The 18481-nt window shown below is 39.3% G+C and overlaps 1 protein-coding gene across 2 annotated transcripts in view; it reads right to left on the bottom strand.

The window, feature by feature from the left end:
• LOC127477250 (lipase member M-like) overlaps positions 1-18481 on the bottom strand; it is a 32123-nt gene that overhangs the window by 3429 nt on the left and 10213 nt on the right. Inside the window, exons 1-7 of one of the 2 annotated variants that reach the window (XM_051801292.1) lie at positions 6300-6493; positions 4723-4834; positions 3479-3596; positions 2609-2807; positions 1784-1893; positions 970-1106; positions 308-454 (exon numbers count right to left, since the gene is read on the bottom strand). In XM_051801292.1, the coding sequence (XP_051657252.1) occupies positions 308-454; positions 970-1106; positions 1784-1893; positions 2609-2807; positions 3479-3596; positions 4723-4834; positions 6300-6316 (840 nt within the window). In that variant the 5' untranslated portion in view covers positions 6317-6493. Of the gene's footprint in view, positions 1-307; positions 455-969; positions 1107-1783; positions 1894-2608; positions 2808-3478; positions 3597-4722; positions 4835-6299; positions 6494-18481 lie in introns of those variants that run through there. The other variant, XM_051801291.1, reaches the window with a different exon arrangement.

Here is an 18481-nt window from a genome sequence, read left to right on the forward strand (position 1 = left end):
GCAGACACAGTATGAACCAGGAGTAAAATGTGCCCTGGGTGAGGTCTGGCAGAAGGCAGACTACAGAATTTTGGGGGGCTCTGAGCAGCTGTTGACTGCAGGGATGCTGCCAAGTGCTCCTCTAAGGAGTGAGGCAGTGGTCCCCTGTTAGTGATAGGGCAATCAGCACATACTGCTGTCCAGTAGTGGGGACTGTTCCCTGCAACATCACACTAACAGAAATTCAGGATTTACACTACAGGACAGAAGGTGAGTTTTGGGAGCATAAGCTTAAACTCCCAGTAGAGCTGGCAACAGTTATACATACCACATCAATGTTTTTCAAGTTACAGCCACCCAGACTGAAGAAGACACTTCTACAAAGGCTGGCAAAAGCTCGGTGGCTGCAGACAGGGGCTATTATCCTTGTTAGACCCTCAGTCTGGGGAAGGAATTCTCTTTTGCCAAGCATACCCTGTGAAATACAAAGTATCACTCACTTAAGAGTATACATTGTTCCTCTTCTCCAGCACTGTCAGTGGTTCTTGCTTGCTTTTCTCCATTTGCCAAATGATGTTCCCACAAACAAGAAAAAATAACTTGGTTTTGCATTGCATCAGCCTTCTTGGGCATTACTCAATTTCTGTTACATCACTTTTAATGAAGAGATACGTTAAACATTAACTCCAATTCACAGTTAATTTTAAGCTTGCATATCAGTTGTGGTTTTGTCTACACAAATCTTGGACACCATTGAGGGTCTGCATCTCTGTGCCTTTCTGGGTGACCCATCCCAGTGCTGCAGTATTGCCTTCAATAGAAAGCTTTTCTTAATGCCCAGTCTGAACTTTCAAAGGCTTCAGCCGTAAGGTAAACCTACCCACATGCAAATAAGTAGACTTCGCAAAGCCCTGTACTTTCTGTTTAACCATTTTAAGAGCTGAATAAACAAGTATACAGTTAAACAGTCAAAACCAAGATATCACATACCCTGAGCACTTTTTCAGGAAGGTAGAGGAGTTTTGTGGCAGGGCCTTTAGCATACTTGATAGCAGTGACAGGTGCCAATGCAAAATAGAGTTTGATTTTTTGAGCCAGCTCTGGCATTGTTGAAAATGCAATGAAAGCTGAGAAAACAAAAAAGATGAGTTAAAAAACCATTGTTTGTACATTTCCTTCATTATTAATAAATGCTATTCTGAAACTTCAAGCCTACGAGCAACCTTATTAGTTGCTCAGAGACTATGGTTCAGTCTAGATTTATGTGAAATCCCTCATCTCCATGAGTACCAGCTTGTAGGTTTTTTCCCTTTTTGGAGAAATTTCTATATTTTGCCTTTGCAGCTTTCTTGCAGGCCTGTTTAAACAGAAATGTATACTTCTGATGTATATTCATGCATTTCATATGAGGAGAAGTTGTTTTTCTTCCTGTCAGTCCAATTTCATGTTTTCTTTTTTTGTGTGTACATCCGGTCCAAACTGGCCAACTTCTCTGTCTGTACTCTCATCTTCCCATTTTGTTTATTTTGGTCAACTGACCAGATGCTGTTGGGCACACCCCTGCATCTTGGAAAGAACAATTTTCATGGTCCACAGTAATTTCCAGTATAATTTTAAGTTGACAGACTTCCAGTAGCAGTGCATTTGGTCCATTACATTTTACTGTCTTTATAATAAATGTAAAATGTGTTTTTCACACCTATAAAGAGTAAATAAAAACCCCAGGTACATTCAGTAGCTCAGTATCTCAAATCACATTTTACTCCTGTTTTTCTGAAGCATTCATCTGTTGTGTGTAACTTACCGTTGGTAGTACCTTGTGAATATCCAATATAGTACAACTTTTCCTGTCCTGTTTTCTCCACAATAAAATTTATTGCTGCTGGAAGATCAAACCTTGCCATCTCATCAAAACTGCAGTCAGGAGATTGAAAGAGAGGCATGCATAAACGAAAAATCAGACTTTGAATTGAATTCCCAATTTTATTAATGGCCTGTCAGCAAAGAAACAGTCTGAACCATTTAGTGAATCATTCATCTGTTTTTGGTTCTGTGTTTTCCTGACACTGGATATGGAAGATACTATTCAAGATTTTCTGGGGTAATTTCTCCCTTGACTTTAACAGAAGGACCAGAGCTTCAAGAAGTGTCAGATTGAATTGTAACTGAATATACAGAAGAAACAGGTGATGATATAATAACAGAACTCCTTCCTTGGAATCACACATTTTATACAATTTGGCATTAAAAAAAAAGGTCTGTTTCTAAACGGTCATTAAAATAAATGTAAAAATTATTTACATTTTTCCTTCTGCCACTTTTGTGATATTGTAATATACAGACTAATGTTTTTAATAGCTGCCAAAATTGCCTCCAGGGCATAGGAATGGCTTGGAGATCACCTGTGCAGGTTCCTCTGAGTTGCTCTGCTGCTATGCCTCTAGTTTGAAGAACCTGTTCTAGCAGTAATTAAAGCAGTCTCCCTTACTATTATAGTTCACATGCACGTATAGGGGCACCTCAGCAAAAGTGAAGGTTAAGAATGCTTTTTAAAAGGTAGGATTTTTGGCCAGCTGAAATTAATATGTGAGGATGGGCAATGGATATGCCCTTCAATGGTTCTGTCTACCTGAAAGCCCAGAATTCATCTTGATCAATGGAATATTTTTGATGCTTTCTTGACCAGCGATTCCCTCTGCTATTTCCCATCCAAATGTCAAAACCAGCATCAGCTAGCATGAAGCCCAAGCTGTTGTTGGGCAGGTTTGTGACCCAGTTACTAGCATCTCCCAATAATCCATGCTGGAGAAACACAACAGGTTTCGAAGCTGAAAAAGCAAATCAGAAACAAAACAACAATTCATAACTTTTTTTCGTTTCCTTGTAGTTGAGGGATATTATTCAATACTGGGATTTGTTCCTGCATCAACTAATCATAAGAACAAAACATCCCTGTGTGTAAGAGAGAACTTCTAAGCTTCTGTAAGGATTTACAGAAAGATCTGCCTGACATCTAACTGGGCACCCTCTGGTCTTTGTTTGTGTAGCTCAGCTGCTTCAGCTTGAGATTCTCAACTCTGATACAGAGAATGAAGGTGTGGGATTGTTTGCAGAGGTTTCCTTTACTCAAAATATGAATCAGTCACTGATATTAACCTCATGTAAGCAAAACCAAAGCAAAATTAGAAGCCAGAACTGCTTTCTCGTAACAGGCTGATTAGGCAAATTACAACCTTTATCCTATTTTTATTTTTTTTTTAACTTTTACTCATCAACTCTTATTAGGAGGCATATGCTTCATATTATAATGGATTTTTATTATAAATAGGTATATTTGACATTAATTTTGTAGATCTTGCAGGTTGTTCAGGGCAGCCTGAACGCTCTTAAAATTTCACTCATGTATACAAGCTTTGGTGGACATTATACAAATACAAGGTATCACTTTTTAGAGCATGCCCTATCTAGGCTGGTCTTGTGTCATATTAAAGAACTGTACCTGAGCTTCCTTGATTCTGAGTACCATAAGGGATTCTGTTAATGGTAATGATATAACCATCTTCTGTCATCACTTCATACTGCTCGCTGGGGTACCCTTTGTAAGTAATGAGCTCATTCTAGAAGAGAAGGTACAAATGCATTTGCTTGCAGAACTCCATTTCATGTATTACATGCATAAGATAGAATGAAGAAATGTTAGAAAGCAGACTGGGCATTTAATCTACATATATTAAGCATCTGAATAAAGCATCATCAGACTGGATATTGTAACCCTCAAAAAACCAACAAATTTTCTTTATTGTTTTTGTAATATCTAGGGTTTTACCATTCAGTTAAAATATGTCATGTAAAACTTGTATTATACTCTTGCCATGCAATCATCACAAGATCTTGCATTCTGATGATAAAAGAATCACTATAAACTCATAGCAGGAGTTTATGAGCTGAGATAAGGTGTGTTGCTGAGATGAGGAGCTACCTGAGTGCAATGCTCCTGGTCTGCTGCAATGGAAGCTGTAACCAGTTTATTTAAACTACCTTCAGAGAAACCCAGAAAGCTTCACAACTACCCTATTGTGAACTGCATAGATTCAATGAGTACTACTGAGAAGCTGACTACATTATGAAAAAAACAAGATCGGGCAGTTGCATAGTCATGAGGGAAATCACTAGCACAGCCCATCTTAAGATCTGAAGTAAATATTTTTACCCAGTAACATTCAACCTGTTTTTTACAAAAGAGAGTTGTTTTTATAACTTGTACTCAGAGAATTACTCAATGTATTCTGTCATGCAGGACAGAAACCCCAAGATTTTAAAAAGCTACTAAAGACCTAAACAAGTTTGCTTGGTGAGAGGTGTTCTTCTGAAAAGCTGGCCATTTCTGATCTATGCTGGTCACCACTAGTTATTTAGAGATTTCTTTGCTGATGAAATGTTGACATTCCAGATGGTCATTCTTTCAGATATGCAGATAGTACCAGCAACAGCAAACTGGTAAGTGATGTGTAAAAGGAAATTAACTCCGGAGATTTACTAAGGAAGGGTGTTTGCCTCAATTTCTATCAAACAGAAGATGTGCTGTTAGACATGCAAACAGAAGAGAAGAGAAAGCAATACTATATACAGTGACTACAGAGGATAGGTCAAATAAAGCAGCTTGTTCTTTCTAACACTTAGAAACCTCTCTACTATAAGACATGCATTACGTCCACCCTCAGGTCACTCCACCAAGCAACTTACAACATTCATAAATGCTTCAGGATCCACAGCTCTCTCCATTCTTCTCAGTTCTTCTGAATAAGTAATTCCCTGAAACAAACACATCACAGCAACAAACAGCCATATCTTCTCCCTGCAAAAAGCGATACATTCATCTGTCAGTAGTCCCGCTCTGCACTTGTAATCCAGACAGGTCCCTGATGAGGGAAGTTCTGCCTAATAGTAAATGGAGCCAGTCTGGGACACTCTACTTGTTAATTAAACAGAACAAAGCTGATTTCAAACACCTATCTGAGGGAGTTTGGCAGCAACCTGGGTTCTCTGCTAATGTGTGGATCAGGATGTTGCTCTTGATGGGGCAAAAATATCAATGAATCCAAGAAAAGGAACAAAGCTTTTGGAGAAACGGATTTCACTCATTTGTCTGAGAAGTAGGTCACTTGCATTACCATACCACACATTTGTTCTGTGGATGAATTTGGAAACATTTCTGGCTAACCCTGGAAACAGGTGTTATCGGGCAACTTGTAAGTAAAATCAATAACTGTCAGTGAAGTTTTCAAAGTGCAGACAAACAAGTTATTCGATAGTTAGTTGAAAAAAGCAAAGACAGTAATAAAAAAAAATAAAAAAATAAATAAAGTGAAAAAAGTAAATATCATTTAATCGAAAACTTAAGAACCTTAATAGAGCAGTTACTTATAGTTGCCTGGTGAAAAGTATACAAAACTGCTCAATGGCAAAATTTTTTCAACTCTGTAGGATGAGGATGGAGAAAGGAAAAGAAAACTTTGCTAAATCTAATGCTAGGTAGAGACTGAGTGCAGGGACATCCAGTTTTGTTCAGCAAGTAAGGAACAAAAAAACCTGAAGGGTAACTATGTTATGTGTGCTTAGATGCACACGTAACAGCTCCACTGTCTGTGAAGACCTACATACTCATAGCTCAAAGAAAATGCAGTGTTTGAATCAGCATCCTCTCTACATGACACAAACCCCTGGAGGCCACATCTGAACTTCTGTTGTCCCAGTAACAGATCTTTAAGCCAGACTCAATCAGCCAAAAAACCTACTGCATTTACTGTTCTACTAAACAAGAAGACTTCTAAACTTTTTCTCCAGAGTAATATGATAGCTTATTTTTTTCTTATGACAGAACAACAATTTATATTCTAAATTCGTAGCACTACATTCCGATACAATCTGTGTGTTGAAAATACTTGGCTCCTTTTGCAGAAAAAGGAACAGATGTTTAAAAAAACCTGTTTTACCGAGCTGGAATCCTTTCTTTTGGTTTAAAGCTGCTGCTTTCTTATTCCCTCACTTTCCATTTTCCCATACCTCTGCAGCTATCCCACAGTTACCTAAATTCATGGTAGGTGAGCCAGGCTACTCCTCTTTATCCAAAAGGAACTTTTAAAGAAATAGCCATATGGTCACATATGAGCCATATGAGTTACAAACAAAACAACACAATGAAATATATTTGTTTCCAAATATTAAAGGAAATCCTCAAGCTCAGGTTTGATACCATCTTTTGCAGCTCCCACAAAGTCTTCATTAGTTTTGGATCAGAAATAACTGAAAGCATTACTGACCTTGTGCCAGAAGTCATGAGTTTGGCTGAGCAACCGTGGCTATTGAAGAATAGAAACTCAATTCCTGGCTGCTAGGAAGTTGTGCTGGGTAAAGATGGCAGTGAAATGATGGTCATGCACTGCTTTTTCCCCAATCATGCAGCACCTTGACAATAAGTAGCTATTTCTTCCCCACTCCTCATTCCTTCTACTATCATTTCAGCTTTTCTCTAAAGTAGCACCAGAGAGAGGTGACTCCTTTTATCCTTAAACCTCGTGCTTTCCAGCTCCTTAGCCACAACAACTATAACAAGGCTCTTTTATTATCACAGATTGCTGGATTTTTAAGGAGAATACCAGCCTCTGTGGAGTGGCAGAGCAGGATCAGGAATTTTGAAAACAAATATATTCATAGATATACCTTATCATGCCTAATGAAATTGTCAATAAACCTGCAACAATTTTCTCTTTTACTAACAACCTACCAATTCCAGCTTCTCATGTTATCCGGAAAGGATGGAAGGAACTCTGACTCTTGATACCTCTACAGATGCTATTGCACATATTTTTCTTTTATTCTTTTAATGCTCTTGTTGCTGTTCTATAATTCTACATTGTTGCAGGAGTGGTTTCAGGACATTTTCCTCTATTTATATTTTCATCTCTTAGATGGCCATAGAATTCAATAGATTTTTTCTAAATGAATAGTTATGAAACTAGTATGCTTTTCTATAATCTGTATGGACTCAGGAAACATTACCATAACGGGCAGACTTGTGTCAGTGGTCTCAAGCATACTGGGAGTGGGCCAATATTGTCCAACAATGGAAATTAAGTAGGTAGTTCTGAGTAGACAGTTATGTCTTCGGGATAGTGGCCTTTGTGAGGCTCTTTTTGTGGAGCCATGTTTCACCACAGGAGTGGTGTCTTCACTACAACTACAGTACAAACTTTGCATGATTGAGTTGAGGCTTTTTTTTTCACTTATGTACTCTGGTATAAACTTGGTGGGTTTTACATTCTGCCTTTCCAGCATGGTACTTTTAAATCTTTAAACTAATTATTCTTTCTTGTTCATTTTGCTATACTTGTTTGTCCAAATATTCATCCCGTCTTACAGATACTGTTCATCCACATAGAACAGATCAGCTTAAACACTGAGATGAATGTTGAGCAAGGTTTTGAACAGGCTTTGACATTTCTATTTGTTTTATAGCTTGCATGCTTTCTTCTTCCAGTACTGGCTGTTGTTAGGACTAAAAATATTTAATATATCCTTAAAAGTTATTTTCTTTAATATTTACAGAAAGAAATATGAAAGAAAATCTCAAGAGAAGACTTGTTCCTACAAGACTTGTTATCAGGCCTTCAAAGAGAAATAGAAAGATCTGAGTTCAGTTTCTGGCAAGGAATTAGGAGAGGAAATGATTTTCAAAGAGCTGGTTTAGGACATGGAGTGTTTTCAAATATTGACTCTACACATGGGATGGGGTGCTTTTTTTGAATCTTCTCATTATTTCCTTCCATATACTCTAAGTTCTTTCATCTTCCCTCTGAGAAAAGCAGGTTTTCCCCTTTTTAAAGTCTCAGTGTCTTTTGAAGCTTGACATGAATTTCATGAGTGAAGTGTTTAAATGCATACTTGCCTTCGAGTACCTCATGCTATTCTAAGTCATTAAGATGTGCTATTAACTCGTGGTGAACAAAGCCAGCTTCATTCTTTAGTGCAAAGCAATGCTTCAATGACAAAAATAACTCAGTAAAAAAAATATTGCATGAAAGGACAAGGTATAAATGGCATAATACCATAAATAGCAAACTATTGGATAAAGTCATTGCAGGTTATTGGCAGTACGTGTTTGAAGCGAGTGTTTGAGGTGGGGAAAGAAGATGAACAAGAGTGGGTATTGGGCTGATTTTCTAAAAAGATTAGACATGCACACTGTTGTAAACTGAGAGGTTTCAGGGGAAGTTACTCACATTATAATCAGGTGTAGAATTAAGTGGAAATGCTTAAAGGTTGAGATGTTGCTGTGAGAGGTGTGGTTGCATCTTCACAAATGTAGTCATATGTAAATGAACTTTTAACTGGTCTCTCTAGGTGCCCTTATATAAATAAGCGCTTCTGTATAAATTGTTGACTACACACTCAGTTTATGAAAGTCAACTCCTTCAGTGCTCCTTATGGATGAAAGCCCCAGCAATGTCCAGCATATAATTGCTAGCATTTTGATGTTTTCTGTAAACTTTTTGCTCTCCCCATTCTCTCCTATTTTGGGAATTAGACCTGGCTCTGGAAGTGACTTAGGAATGAAAGATATTTGTATACAGCTGAATATAGCAGTTCATCATGGATCAAATATGTCCTTTTGGCTTCTTCATCCAGCTAGTGTACGTACTTATCAGAAACATTTGGCTATTTTAAGTATGTTAAGGAGGGCCTTTAAGGGGAGGTATGCTTTATTGAGAGACAGACTTGTTTTTGTGAAAGCTGCCATCCAGGAGTCTCCAAGGGAACGTAAAGCAGCAAAAAACAGAAAGAACCCCTCAAGCACTCATATGGCTTTAAAAACATTTCATGCCATAATGGTGCAAGCAGTTGCTTCTTGAGAGTGAGTAAAGCACTGAGAACTAAGAACAGGGTCTAACAGTGTGCTCTCCACAGTGTCCCTGGGATAATACAATTAATAATGCAACAACTGCCCTCAGCCACCTGCCCCATACTGTTGCCTTGGCTGGACCACTGTTGGCCCCCAGGACAGGTGTATTTTGGGGGGTGAAGGCAGACCTTCCCTATTCAGCAATGGACCCTACAGGTCCAAACAGTGAAGGAATTCCTCCCAGTGGAGTCCACACAAAGAGAGACTGGAGTGCAAAAGCATAAAGCACTAGTGAGAACACTTGCTGAACACTAATGAGAACAGGATGGAAGATTCTCCTCAGCACTGTCAGGCCTGCAAAAATATTCCTGGTGCTCATCATCAAGGTCAACGGCATGGGCTGGCCTGTGGATTTCCAGCAATGAGGTTGAGTGGCACAATATTCATAAGTGATGAGTGAGGTAGCTCTGAGCTGGCACTTAGATAATTATGAATCTTGGGTGTATAGGTATAGTAAGAAGTGTCAAAAGGAAAGGCTCATGAAGGACAGAGAGGGCTGCATACCTGCCTCTTCTGCTCACACTCCTAGTTCCTCATCTGGGAATGTCCCAAGTAGTGTTAGCCTCCTGCCCAAGCACCAGTCACCCATAGAAGGGGCAACTTGCAAATGAAAAGCTCAGCACTGGCCTCTCTTTTAACTTATACAAGGAAAATACAATTTGTGAAAACAGCAATTATTTCTACAATACTTTTTGGCTGATGCTGAAGTTTGTGAAATGTATGGAAGCCAGGGTTTCTTCACCTCTGAGGGTGGATGAAGTCTGTGTTGCAATTTATAAGCTTTGCATAACTGTTCAAATTGTTTTACCCCACAGTCTGCAGGTGTAATTTTTATCTCTTTGTTGATTTTGTAGTAATGTAGTAATGTAGTAATGTATAGAGTAATACCTCATCACCCCCATAGGTATCTATTGTAATTAGAGAAAAAAGGAACTCACAAATCTGCCTACATGTGTGGAAAGATGAAAATTAAGTATGCTTTATTTCTCTTGCAGTTGTTGCTAAATGAAAGTCTTGGGGGGAGGGGGGGGGAGTGGTGAATTCAAATCCTCTAGGAGAAGAACTGGAACCAGTATGAGCACTATGCAGGACTTAACGCTCAGTGTGCACCAGTCAGTGCTAGTGAGTGTCCTGGTGAGCATGAGCCATTAAGCTTTGGCAGGCTTGGACTAATGAATGAGAGTGGGGCTGGGTCATGCAATGTGCTATGGTCAGTTTTGTGTTGGCATCAGTAGGACCTACCCAGCTATTTTTAAGGATGGGTCAGAGGGATTCTGGGCAGAGTGGCTTGGGTTTTTCTTAGAGCTAAGAATTATAAGTAACAGGTTTGCTCTGAGACAGAAGGAGGTCGCTGGGGGGGGTTAGAACAGGATCACAAAAACTGTTCTCCACTCAAACTGGGATCTTTGCATACCTGTAACTGGGCTAAGCGAGGGTCAAGCTGGTAGCAGCCTGGAGTGGGCAATGAAATTAGGTCAGGGCTGAGCATCGAGGTGGCTGGAAGCTGGGACCACTGGCTCTCTTCCCATGAGCATCTTTTTCTTCCCATGAGCACCTTTTTCTTCCCTTCTTTCTGCTGGAAAATTCTCTTCAAATATGAATTCCACTACTAATCATCTCCATCATGGTTTGTTGAATTTTTTCATGCATAAAAAACAATATCCCACTAACTTTTGCTATGTCAACAGGTTAGATAATCATAGATGTGCTTTTTCCAAATTGTAAAGCCCTTATTTTTTCACTTGCACCTTTACACACAGTAGGAATTTTGTTTGAAACAGCAAAGGTATTGCTAACTCATAGATCCAATACTTTTTCTTTATAAAGTGAAGATACAATTACCAAAACAAACTGTTGTTCTATTCTGGGTGTCAACATTAATTTTCCCTCATTGTCTTCTACAAAAAAAACCAAAAAATGAAATATAAAGTAATTATAAAATTAGGATGATTACTTTGCACTTAAGACTTACAATATTTTTTGACCTTTTGTAAGGAAAATGGAACATGATAAAAATATTTTAACCTTAGATATAGAAATGCACTTTAAATAGCACAGCTGCTTATCTAGTATAGTCTGTGTTTTCAATAGAAGCTTTCCCTTATAAAGACAAAATTTGTCTGCTGAGCCCAAAGTGATTCTTTTCAAAACCAAATGAAGAATCTACATGTTCTATTTTACTTATGTCAACAAAATATTTCATTCTTTTGCTACGTGTAGGAAGTTTACTTCTAAAATGTTAGTGCCAACACACAGTTCCACAACATTGCACAAAGGACAAATGAAACTTATGGACCACTTTCAACTCTGCTCCACTGGATGTTGCACTAGACATTCCAAGTTTTCATGAAGCAAGAGAATATTCTTTAATTAAGACAAGTAATATCAGAAAAGGGCATAATTCTGACTGTCACAAAGGAAATCCATGTGTTTTTTATGATCAGGATGACCTTTAGAAGCATTTTGTGAAGTGTCTTGAAGCAGGAAGATCCCTTTGCAGAGGGGTGTCATGGCTGTTTTGCTCCCCTGGAGCAGGTAATAGTGACCATCTGAAAAGTAGTGAGTTCCCAAGGTCTGTGTAAGAGGACACTGTCCCTCAGCAGGGATGCCTCATGGATCCATGCTCTCTGCTAGTGGGACTGTCAATCTGCAGCAGAGAGGCTCCCATATTAGAGGATGAACAGGTCTGAAAAGCTGGTAATTTGTTTTTCCTTCTGAAAGCCAACAGGAAAATTGGTCACATCTTCACTGTCCAACAAGTTGTGGTGCAGTGATCCTCGGGCTGATTCTGGTCTGAGCATCCCTACAGTGCAGCATATGAGGTACCAGCTAAGACCTGGCTCTGGCAGCATCATTTTTAGGAGCTGTACCCCTGACACTGCACCCTGCCCCTCAGCTGCAAAGCTGGGCTGACACCTCCCTGCTGTTACACTCCCTGGCACCCTACACCACTGCTCAGCCAAATCACTCTGCACTTGTTATATTCCTGTTATCTCACTCAGGTCATCCTGACATCTTGAAATAACTGGTGTCCAGGTCTAATGACTAGGACATTGGGCCACTCATCGGTGTTATTCAATCTTCTCAAGGAATTTTGGTCTCCAGGGCTTTTGTTTCTTTCCTGTTTTCCAGATGGCACCTTCAATTAGGAGGATTTTGTGCACGAACTGTCCCTGCTACTTGTCTGAACAGCTTCTAAGGGATATTTCAGTTCAAGTTGCAGTCTTGCTAATCTGAATGAATATTCAAATAAGTAAATGAAAATTGTGGCTGAAATCCTTCCTTTTGCGCCCTAAGGGATGTCAGATTTTATTCATATAAATCATAAAGACAGAAATGTCCTTATTAAATTGCACTGACAGAGACTTGTGAGAATAGACTACTGGAAATTAAGAAGTGATTTTTTTGACTTAAAAAAAAAGAAAATATCTGAAAAAAAATGAAACAAAATTTTAACAGGCAGGTAGATTCTTGGAGTTAGCAATGCTGTCAGAATTTTCATTCAATCCTACCAGAATTCTTCTGTGCTTAATAAATTGTTCCCTGAGCACTAGGTGAAGCAACACTGGTTTCCTGTCTGTTTGTACCTTACAGTTGATTGCAAGCTCCAGTTAAATATTTCCAATGATTGGGGTATCTCTCTTGCTCTTCTTCTTCCTCTTCTAATTTCCTAATTGTGCTACAGTCTTCACTGGTCAGGACACCTGTAATCTTTCTCTTGGTCAACTTTTTGTCATGCAACGCATGAATCTAGATATTTTGTGGAGGACTATGCTGTTACGAGTGAAAACCAGGAAACATGCAGACGAACACACAGACCACATAATCCCTCAGGAAGGCAGCTAAACCATCCTTCCTTAAGCCTTTAAATAAAATCACTGTATGCTTCTACACTGCTGCTGGATTGCTCATCTTCATGTTTTGAAAAGGGATTTTGTCGTTGCAAAAAAAAATTATTTTTTTTAGACTAGTACAATTTTCAAATTATAAAGATATGTACCAGTATTTTTAATAAATGAGTCATTCCAATATTATGGACCCTCTGATATTACTAACACAGCCTGATGGGCAATGAGCCATGCAAAACTTGTATGTGATGTGTATATTGGGTACCTGCTTTTTTAATTTCATAAGAAAGCATTTGTTTCCATGGAAGGCACCGGCTTAGAAAGCACACTGACGTTGCTTTCTGCACGGCTGTGCATGGTTCAATTTCAACAAGGGAGGAACTGAAATAAGACCTGTTCAGAGAAGACAGGATCCACCTGAAAATGGATGGGAGTTCCCGGTCTCTGAGGGGTTTGGAATGTACACAGAAAGATACATTAGCATTTTGTGTAGCGTGAATTCTCACCTGGCATGTTCAACACCCCGGTGGCTGTTCCGGGTGGCACAGAAGTGAACTGTGTCACCATACAATGTCCTTTTCACACTGTATGTCTTAGCAAGGGACATTGAGGAGGGCTGTTGGGATTATATGTGGAAGGAGACAGCCTTCCCTTTCCCACTGCAGGATTGCCTGGCTCAGCAGATCTCCCACACGATGCCTTCCCCGTGCGTGATGGCTTTGATGCCTTCTCCGCGCTGTTTGTTGCCAGTGGCGCCAGGGAGGGGGAGCAGTATCGGGCCGGTCAGCTCTGAGATGGCTTCTGTGGCCATTAGCCTGTAATTTTCACTTGGGACTGCAGAGAATTACAGCCTTGGAGTTTATTTACTAGAAATTTAAATCAAAGCCAGAGCTAGGTAATTGCTTACGGCAAACTGACTCCTCTGCGTGGTACACCAGCTGTCAACTACCAGCAGGTGAAATCATAAATACAAGGTATATATGCACACAGAGTGTGCACATACAAATCCACTACTCACAATGGCTATTTTTTCCCTTAGATGGCAATTCATTTCAGAGAGAATTTTGGGGAAATTTTTTTTTTGCAGAATCACAGAATTTCAGGCACTAATCTGTCTGCTCTTTCTTTTTATTTCAATCTTTAGACATTGCTACCTAACACTCGACAAAGAAAGGAGTGTAGCAAAAGGGGCTACTCAACACACCAGTAATCAGTCCCTGGATCCAACAATAAGAAGTAACCAAACATGGGGTTTGGTGCCATTTCAGGTGCACTTGGGCATCCTGCCTGCCTCTGGGATTTGTCTTTGGCTTTCTATGTAGTAATTTTGGCTGAACCAGTTTCTTGCTAGATCATGTCTGGAGTCTGTGAAGTGTTTACCTTATGTTTTATCCTTATCTGTTAAAGATTGCTTTATTTACAAAGCTATTAGTAAATAATGAAGACTGGATTTGCAGGTAATCTTCACTTGGTTTATGCAAAGCACAGCCAGATTTTCAGGTGTAGAAGAAATTGTCCATCTGTGACAACTAATGGACACGAGTTGGTTAAACTCATGAACATCTATTGTCTGCAAAATTTATGCTATTTGTAACTGAACATTATAGGGAAGAAAGGGTGAAAGCAGGAGGCTGTTTATGAGAAGAATTTTAAATATTTTCTCTTTAACAGGTGATGCAGACTAGGCAGTTCTGTACATTTAAAGACACGAACAAACTCTCCAGGATCAGCAGGTGTTCCCAGTTTTCAACCTTCTTCTGTATGACTGAGGTATGACTCTTTCAACAGAAACTCAGTATATCCTCACATGACTCCAGGAGTAGTAATTTTAATGGAAATTACAACCAACCTTTCAATAAAATCTTAGTAAATTCATTAATTTATAACACAATTATGATTTAAATTATGGCTCTTCATAGCTATGACAAGCTTGAAAATTACTACCATGATCATATAGGGTTTGATATTATCCTTGGAGTTAAGAATATTTTGTAGGTAATATAGTTTTTTATCCAGTTTTTGATGTTATGCAGGTTAGGTGGTTTTGGTTCAGTTGTGTTGCTTTTTTTTTTCTTGTTTCTGATATATTTGGTTTGGTATTAACTCTGGTGGTGAGGCTACTTTACACCACTATTACTTTTCTAGCCATGGTATATTTCCTTACATGCAACAGACCATTTGGCTTGAAGAGATCTGTGATACACACTGTGCTGCAGAGGTTAGCATGTGAATCCCAGAAGGCTTGCACTCAGCATGCACACATGCATTGCTGTCTGGAAAATCACAGTCAGAAATACTGTCACCGTACCTAATTGGAGACAATCATCTTGATATTTCCCATCAAAGCAATGTGGATTTACTGCAGTGACACAGAATGAAATAGCAGGGTCTTATTATGCAATGCACATTTGTCTTGTTTATTAGTAATAGATAGGGGTGGTCATTTAGGGTGAACCTGGTTTGTTAAATACAATCATAGCATGAAGAGGCGTGGTACCTCCTGTATGAGCTGAGGAAATGCTGGTTAGCTGCAGCCGTGGCACTGTAAGGACAGGCCATTCCCTTCCACAGCCTGATGTGCCATGTCTCAGAGTCCCATCCAGTCATCTCCATCTGCACTAAGAAGTGATGCACATTGTCCTGCTGCTCTTGCCACGAAACCACACAGCGATGCTGCAAGCAGCAGAGTATTGCACAAGGTGTTCAAACCATCTCAGAATTAAAAAGCTGATGGAAAAGTTATACAGGGCAATTAATCATCATGTATCCACGTTTGTTTATGTTTGCTATATATTTGCTTTTTTTTAGTCTGCCTTCTGGTCTTTGAAGGGGAAAGAGCCACTCCTAACATATGTGACCATTTCAGTTCCAAATTCAATTATAAGTTGCCATATTTCTGCTCAGAATGAAAGAAAAAAAAATCTCCATTTACCTCTCCTGCTTTTTGTACACATCCATTTGTGAATGATTCACCCAAGGCAGAGTAAATTTATAGACTTGTGAACTCAGCAGTCTGTTAAAGTTTCTCATGACCATTTTGAATAAATCAGATTTTAAATGTGATTAAATAGATCAAATGAAATATAAACCACAGTATAGTAAAAGAGAAATTCTACTTGGCTTCAGTTCTTCTTAGCAGCTACCCTGCACAGGTACAGAGCCATATACACACCTACTCAGCTTCACAAAAAAGTTTCCAAAGATGTCAGACTCCTTAAAAGAATACAGCAAAAGGAAAATGCTATAAAAATTATCTTTCATCTTAGTAACTAATGCATTAAAAATCCATGGAATGTGTTCAGAAATATGATTCAACTTGTAATTTCCAGTTACTGTTAAGTGAAAACTCTACTTGATTAAAAATAATCATTAATGATTTTGTACTTGAGCCTAGATTTGATTGCATGCCAATCAACTTGTAATTTTCATGGTGCTTGCCTGAGATGTACAATCTTTTTTAGCAAGAAAACACTCCCATTTGAATGGCTGATCTGAATGCCAGCAACATGGAGTTACAGTCCTATAAAAAAGATTTAACACATTGCTCAACTTGATTTTTCTTACACTTTTTTTTTAAACTGTTTTACTGATTTAGCTGTTTGTGGGGCAATAACTCAAATAATTAGTTTTTCAATAAAAGTATTGAGTAACAAAGGTTAGCTTTTGCACGGCAGTTCCATGCAGTCCTGAGTGGCTGTATGAGTGTCTCACAGGTGTGAGCCACACAAGAGTGGGAGCCACAGAAGATGCTCAGGTGGGCAGGCAACTGGAGCTGAGCTCTGGGTATCTCTCTGCTGTCATTTACAGCTATAAGCAGGTAATAAGAAAGGAGAGAGTCTGTCCAGAATGGCACACAGGACACTGTATCAGGGCAGAACCAGCACAGTGGCTGCAAGAGAATTTCATGGCAGTATAAATTCCATATGGTATTTTTGCCTTGTATTGCATGATCTGTCATAGTGCCCTGTGTAGATACACAGTATTAATGGAGTAATTCATACATATGGCACTCTTTCAGGAAAGAGCAATGCTACAATTAATGGGTTTGGGGCATTCTTAGTTGTAGCTTCAGGACACAAAGCAAAAAATATTTTGCCATTTTGTGCCAGCTTTTCCATGGTTGAAAGTGCTATGTAAGTGGAAAATAAAGGCATGTAATTTTGACTTAGAAGGAATCAGCTTAAATAAGGAAATGTTTCTGCCTGTGACTACTAGTTGGAAGGGAAGAAAACTTGAAACAATGAGTAACAATGATAAAATAATTATAGCCTAAATGCAATATTTTAGTACTGGATAAGAGCCAGGAAAAGTAATGACAAAAGCACAGCCTTCTCCATTTCCAAAGCAGTCAGCAGGAACTTGTTTGCAATTTCCTTCTTAGGGCACTTCCACGAGAGATGTTGACAGTAAGATTGTTATATTTTTTACACTGTCACAACATGCACTCTCAGTGTGGAACATATAATATGTCTATGCTGGGGAAGACACTTGGATTTTCATTTATGCAGCTGATGATTTCTTCTGTGCTTGCATGTGCTTACATGAGAAACAGATGCTGAGATGGAATAATAATTAATTTGAGAGGAATAAGATGAGGTTCACTTTCATGTCTGGGCCTGGGTTTTTGAGGGGAATGTGTGGCTAAAAGGTGTAATTCCATTCTCAAGTCCAATCCCCCAAGAACCTCCCAGATCAAGCTTCCTTGCCATGCGGCTGCAAATGTATCCCAGAAAAGAGCTTCAGGTTAAATGGCCCATCTGACTTCACCCGCTAAATCTGGGAGCATGGAGAGAATCCAATGGAGAGAATACACCTGCACATTCACTGGCAGCCTCAGTCTTTCTGAGCACATGGTATGGGGACATAAGTTGGCAGCGTGTGACATAAAATGGGATGTGGTCGCTTCATTTGATTGGGCAGAGAAACAGGCTTGTTCCCGTCCTGGGGACTGTCTCCTCAATAGGCACAACAGGGAAAGAAGTAATAAAGAAAGCAGAGTAAGCCTCCCCACCTTGAAAGGGAGAAATGTAGTGCTACTGCACCAAATTCAAAAGTCTTGTCACTATACCAAATTCCCCCAGAGGATTCTACTCGAGTGTGTGAGAGAGTAGCCAATATAGAAGAGCTTCTTCAGCTCAGTTTTGTGCACAATAAAACTCTTGTGTTCTTCTGCTTTCTCATGCTATTGAAGGAAGTAATGCAGTCTAGCAAAAACAATGTTGAAAAAATAAGTTTCTCTCTGAAATATGGATTCCCTCTTTAGTCTGCGATCCAAAGACCTGGGTTGGTTTCTGGTGTTTTGCCAAGAGCCTCAAAACAAGATTCAATTTAGTCACATGCTGAGTGAATAATTGCCTAGAATTAGAATCCAAAAGGTGCCTTAATCATCATTCAGATATAACCTATGCAGTCATTTCACTAGTGGTATGTCAGATGAGATATGGTGGCTGGAAGTCACATTCCTGATTTTGCATTATGTCAAGAAGATAAGGGAGCTGACAGCTCCAAGCAATCCCAGGCAGGTTTGGGATCTGGTTTCTGCTTCCTGTAACTTCCTGCACAGCACAAAATGCAGGAGGCCAGACAAAACAGAACCTGCATTTCTGGTCCAGCACTTGGTAGAATCTCCTGAATGGGATAGAAGGTGCAGTGATGATGAGTGGTGGGGTTGCAGGTATGTGAACATGAAGCATTT

Source organism: Manacus candei, unplaced genomic scaffold (assembly GCF_025592945.1).
Source record: "Manacus candei isolate 608988 ecotype Guabito, Panama unplaced genomic scaffold, ASM2559294v1 h1tg000050l, whole genome shotgun sequence".
Classification (NCBI taxonomy): Eukaryota; Metazoa; Chordata; class Aves; order Passeriformes; family Pipridae; genus Manacus; species Manacus candei.